This window comes from Trypanosoma rangeli (assembly GCF_003719475.1).
Source record: "Trypanosoma rangeli strain AM80 chromosome Unknown Tra_15.4_contig_00546, whole genome shotgun sequence".
Taxonomy (NCBI): domain Eukaryota; phylum Euglenozoa; class Kinetoplastea; order Trypanosomatida; family Trypanosomatidae; genus Trypanosoma; species Trypanosoma rangeli.
Window position 1 is genome coordinate 2093 of NW_021706273.1, and position 5893 is coordinate 7985.

At 50.1% G+C, this 5893-nt stretch overlaps 2 protein-coding genes across 2 annotated transcripts, besides 3 other annotated features; both read left to right on the forward strand.

Moving 5' to 3' along the window:
* Positions 1-436: 436 nt before the first annotated feature.
* TraAM80_09269 (uncharacterized protein) lies at positions 437-787 on the forward strand (the record flags this gene model as incomplete). The annotated part of the gene is made up of 1 exon (XM_029385962.1): positions 437-787. The coding sequence occupies one exon, from the start codon at positions 437-439 to the stop codon at positions 785-787; it is 351 nt and encodes a 116-aa protein (XP_029234282.1).
* Positions 788-1066: 279 nt separating this feature from the next.
* Positions 1067-1103: a microsatellite.
* Positions 1104-3243: 2140 nt separating this feature from the next.
* Positions 3244-3279: a microsatellite.
* Positions 3280-3358: 79 nt separating this feature from the next.
* Positions 3359-5365, forward strand: TraAM80_09270 (leishmanolysin; the record flags this gene model as incomplete). Its single annotated transcript, XM_029385963.1, has 1 exon — positions 3359-5365. The coding sequence occupies one exon, from the start codon at positions 3359-3361 to the stop codon at positions 5363-5365; it is 2007 nt and encodes a 668-aa protein (XP_029234283.1).
* Positions 5366-5376: 11 nt separating this feature from the next.
* Positions 5377-5412: a microsatellite.
* Positions 5413-5893: the final 481 nt, after the last annotated feature.

Genomic DNA, 5893 nt, shown 5'->3' on the forward strand with positions numbered 1-5893 from the left:
GGGGGAGGACATCATGAAGGACGGAATTCTTTTTTTCAGCATATTTTCAGTGGCACGCTGCTGCGTGGGTTGCGGCGCTGCATTAGGTATTGCCGGTCGTCTTTTTGTTTGTTTTTTATGTCCTGTCATTTTGTTCTGTGTGCTTGTCCGCCCTCATGTGTTTTATTCTTCTCTCTCTTTGCGGTTTGAGGATAGGCAGACAAGACCACAGCGACTCGATATGTTGCAGTGCCGCATTTGCTGATGCTGCTTTTCTTTTGTGGCCATGAAGAAGAGTGAGGCAGAAAGAGGGTGCACCGTGGCTCCCTCTTTCTTTCTTTCCTTGCTGGTGTAGCGTGGTGTGCGGCCTGACGCTCCTCCATCTGCGGGGCACCGGCGGGGCGTAGTGGCGGTGCGTCGCCAGCAAGTACGTTGGTGGAGGTGTCGTGGTCGGGTAATGACAAAGAGTTGGGTTGACGTGTTTGTGGCTAGAGGAAACAGACAAATTATGCAAACCGGCTTGAACCTTTCGACATTCCCGAGGCGACTGCGGGCTACGGTGGTGACAGCATCTGCCTCCTTGTCGAATCGACGTACTTGGGGAGCCGTTGTGGATCGCGCTGCGGGAGGGCCGGTGCCACGGGGGCATGCTGCGTTCACAGCGCCTTTTGCGACGCAGGGCAGTGCGCTGCGGCGAAAGTGGCAGGGTGTTGAGAAGCCTCTTTTTCTGTTGTTTCATTACCGTGCTGCTGTGGGTGGCGTGCACCTTGGCATTTTGGGCGTTTGCAAGTTGCGGCCCAACTATTGAGGGGCAGAGAAAATTGGCCTGAATCACGGCATCAAGGAATGCCGGCAGCATATTCAGCACCTTCTGCAGGGGACACTCCTGCAGAAGAAGATGCAGTTAGCATTGGGCGCGGGCTGCTGTTCCCCGTGCTGCTGCTGGGGGCGCAGGCAGTTCGGATTCAACTCGGAAAGGAAATGCCTGCAAGAGGGTCTGCACCACTGTGACCCCCGACAGTCTCAGCGCCGGGAAACACACAACAGACAACGTGGGCAGCAGTGACGTCGCAGCTGTGTGGGTTCATGCCGCGCCGCTGCCGCTGCCGTTGCCTGTGCGGCTGGGTAATGATGAGGCGCAACCACACACACTCACACACCCTGGCAGGGACGACGCACACTTTTTGTGTGCTCAGTTTGCTTGTGTTTCCTCTGGGCCAACGTCTCTCTTGTGGTCTGAGGGATGTTTTTGCTCTTTTTTTTGCATCGTCACTCCGTGCACACTCTCAGTGTGTGGCGCCCCTTCCCCTTCCTGTCTGCTGCTGCCACCGATACACACGCGATGCCGGCTTCGTTGCTGTACGTTTCACGGAGTGCCCAAACGAAACACGAGGCCGCGGAGACCGTAAGGGGCAAATGCGTAATGCGCGACCAGGCAGTTTTTTTTTCCTGTGTGTTCCGCACCGACAATGAATACACGCTGCTCTTTTTTGCTTCTGAACACGTGAAACAAAAAACATCTGCCGAAACATTTTGTGTTGTTTGTTCTCCTTTTTTTTTCGAGTCAAATGACTGCAGCTCTCTTTTAGTTGGTGCCGTGTCCGCCACCGTCGCTGCGTGTCTCTGTGTTTTGTTTGCTCCCGCTGCCGGCTGTGCGGTTGGCATGCCTTAATTCCTCTTCTTCCTGCTAGAGGCACCGGTAGTCCACGAGGAGGATTCTTTTATTTCTTCGTCGCGATGGCAGGGGAGTGCCGGGGCGTCCGGCGGCTGTTTTGAAAGCACCCGCTGCAGAGGAAGAGAACAGACGGGGTGTGCGGCGTGTCTCGCTGCGAGTGTGTGGGGCACCACCCATCGCATCCTGCCGTGCGGCGTGATGCGGATCGGTGAGGGCAAATATGCAGCAGCGGCAGAGTGTGCGGTGGACGTGGATCCGCCCTGTCCTTCATTTTAGTTTTGCTGATGATAAGCTGTGTGTGTGTGTGGTCTTTTCATGTTGTGTTCATTGCACTTTTTTTTTTTGGACACACTGTTTCATGATATGGGTGTCCCCACACTACCGTTGTGTTTCCTAAAACTACTGGTTAGAGGCAAATACATATGCTGTTTGCCCTTTTGCATTTAAGGGTCTACTTTATTATCTGGCTAGTAGAGTAGGTTCGTGTTGCTTTATTCAGGTGCTGTTTGTTGTCTGCTAGGAGCAGACCATTTTGTGACTCGTGAAAATGGAGTGTATGAGGGTGGTGGTGGTTGTAGGCCTGTTGCCGATTATCATTCGTAGTGACTGTCTGTTTACTGTATGTATGCTGCATCCTAATGTGTTAACTCTGCAAAGTGGGTCTGATTTGGAGGGCCGCACCTAATTCCATTGGAGGACTTCCATTAGTGCCTTGCGTCTGAAAGCTGATAACGAGTTGTAGCTACTGCACGAGAGGAGGAGTGTGAGGCTTTACATACTCTTTTTCTTCTTCCTCCCATCTGTTTTACTGCGGAGAAGGGGTGAGTAGGACCTCAGGTGAAGAGTTCTGATGTGGTGAAGAAGAGACCCCAGAAAAGAGGCATTCTCATGACCCAAGCTGGTAAATCGAGAAGAAGAAACGGTTTGTGTAAGGGCCCTATTTTCACACATGGACGCATGAACTTTTTCTCTGACATCCAAGACGAAAATAAGTGAAAGGGCTAGCAACACAGAGTGAGTGTCGTTGTGTATGGGAAAGTGACGAGGGATTCCACACGTTTAACATCTCATTGAAGTGTCACTCATGGGCGGAGTAGCTTCTCTGCAAAAAGGAGCAGAATTAACCCAACCTCTTTGCAAACTCCACAACTTCATTCTTCTCGCGAGGGTGACTATTGAAACGGTTCCAACAGACTGGCAACACTCTTTATGCTGTTGAAATACAATAATAGCACGGGGAGCAGAGCATGCTGCGATGGCACAATGACGCAAAGGTGTGCAATGAGAAACGCAACTGCAATACTAACTATAGCTTCTGGTGACACTAAAATGTACTCCTTCTTGATATATTTTTGGGTTATTAAACTGTTTGCGTGTCTGTGTATTGTGAACACAATTTGAGTGGAGGAAATAACTTTGCTTTCGCTTTATTCTGTTCGGTTTTCTTCCTGATTAGTGTTTCATTATGCCTGCATGTGGCGTGAGCAAGACCCTGGTGCTGCTACCGCATAAAACTCAGATTACGGCGCAGACGCCTTGGCATGAGGTCACTTTCTTGCAGTCCTTTTTTTCGCTCCATTTTCCGGTGCTTTATTCTCTTTTGACTTTTACTTTTTTTTCTTTTCCCATAAACAGACTTGCTAACATTCCTGACACTACTGCTACTGTTTTGCATCAGGCCAACAAAAAGAGTTTTTTAAAGCCATGTGCCAGCTACGCCTCGGCACGCCGTTTCTCCTACTGGCGGTGTTTTTGCTGCTGTTGGTGTGTTGCGCCGCTGGGTGCCTCGCCGACGCTCCCGCTCGGAAGCACCGCTGCGGGTTTGACGAGATGATGGAGAGGGGACCGCCGGCGACTGCGGTGGTGCGTGATGTGCCGCGCAGACGACAGGGTGAGATGCAGGCGTACACTGTCGCCGCACAAGGCGTGGAGAGTGAGTGGGCCCCGATCCGCATCAAGGTCTCTGCAAAGGACATGTACGACCCGTCGAAGCACTGTGCCGCAGTGGGGGATATGAGCATGCCCGATGGCAGAAGGGTGAAATGCGAAGGGAAGGATCTGTTGACGGAGGAGAAGAAGGACATTATTTTGAAGCAACTCCTCCCGGCCGCAATTAACTTGCACTCTGAGCGTTTATCTGTGAAGCCTGAGAGTGGGGCGGTCGTTTTACCGACAACACGCTTACGGACATGCCACAAGTTCACTATTCCTCGTAAGCACCACACGGAGGGTGTGCGGGACGCCGACCTGGTTCTCTACGTCAACGCCTTTCCGATTGATGCAACTGCGTGGGCGATTCCATGTGCCATGCTGGAAAATGGTCGTCCATTTGCCTCTGCCGTGAACTTTAATCCTGCGTATATAGAGGCTACACATACATTCGTACGTATTGCAGCGCATGAGATGGGGCACGCTCTCGGGTTTGAACAAGGACGCTTTTGGAGATTTAATTTGTTTTCCTTGGTATTCAGCCCAAGCGTGAACAGAAGTGTATGGATGATTACCTCTCCGAAGGTGTTGGAGGTGGCGAGGAAGTACTACAACTGCCCCAGACTTATGGGCGTGGAAGTTGAGGACACGGGTGTGGGATCCATGATGTCGCACTGGAAGAGCCGCAACACGGTGGACGAAATGATGACGAGTCTTGGCGGAGGTTTCATGTATTACTCGGCATTCACGCTTGCGGCATTTGAGGACATGGGTGTGTACAGGGCCAACTACAGTATGGCGGAGCCGTTGCGATGGGGCAACAACTCTGGTTGCGGGCTGCTGGAAAATAAGTGCTTGACTAACGGCAGCACCGACTACCCTGACTTGTTCTGCAATGAGTTTACGGGGAGGCACAAGTTGCTCTGCACGTATGACCGTCTTTCTCTGGGGTACTGTGCACTGAGGACACACAAGCAGCCCCTTCCACCGGAGTATCAGTACTTCTACAAACCCACCATTGGCGGTAGTTTGCCCTTTATGAATAAATGTCCGCATGTTGTGGCAGTTGAAGCAAGTGGGTGTACCAACGGTGAGTTAAAGAGAGTCTTTGGAAGTTTCGTTGGCCCCAACTCACGTTGTGTAAAAGGAAGGGATCTTAGGTTTACTAAAACCCCCATTGGCGATGTGTGCGTAAACACTAAATGCGACAAAGGAGCACTGAAGGTGCAGTTCTATGGCGACACAAACTGGTACAACTGCAATGAGGGTGAGACAGTCGAACCATTGAAGAACGACTGGAGTGGAAGTATTGTGTGCCCCAGATACGCTGATGTGTGCACGGTCTTCCCCGCCATTAATGTCTACCCAATACCGGTTCTTGATCCACCTTTGATAGACAATGCAACATCCACAGAGGATGCAGAAACAGTTAAAAGTGGGAATGCCAAGACGGACATTAGCCGTACCGGATTCAATGGGGAAATTTCGATGCATGACGCAAGTGCCACACACAATACCAACCAGCATGTTAAATCAGGCGACATCTATTATCTTGATCCAAGTGCTTCAACGTCAATGAATTCATCGGGCAATACATTGGCACCTACCAAGCCAGCGGTCTTTGACCAGAATCTGTCGCGGAATAGCAGTATTGAGAACATAACAATTGGGGATTTGCTGAGGGAGTTTGGAAGCGATGGCGGTGCAGTTGCGACTGTTGGCTTCAGTCATCTTGCGCTTTTTGCTGTGACCAATGCTGCCGTGTTGATGATACCTTTTTAAGCAGTTGTGACTGGTAGTGGTGGTGGTGGTGGTGGTGGTGGTGGTGGGGCAAGCAACCTACAACACGTACCTCTGGAGATACCCGTACTGAGGATGCTATAAAACGACACTATTACTCTTGTTTTCCCAAACCTTTTACGTTAATATTTTTTGCTTTTTAAGGAAAAATAACAGCGATTCTTCCCCCGTTTTGCTCGCCATTTCTGGGAACCCTCGTATTTGCGCATTTTAAGAAGCGTCCACTTTTTGCGAAAATTATGTGTCGCCAAATGATTTGGAGGGAATAGATAAATCTCCGCATAAGTTATATACAATATACTTGTTCTTTTTTTTTTTTTGTTTATGCGGACAATTATTTTTTTGGGGTGGGGGTGGGGGGATCGCGACACTATAATGGAGACGAGGGTGGACCTGTGAATGTTTTGCTGAGAGACAGGAAAGACTTTCTTTCCCTCTCCTTTCCCGAACAAATGGAGTGTTTTTTGTTTTTTTTTCTAACTTTCTGTTGCGTTATATAATATATATATA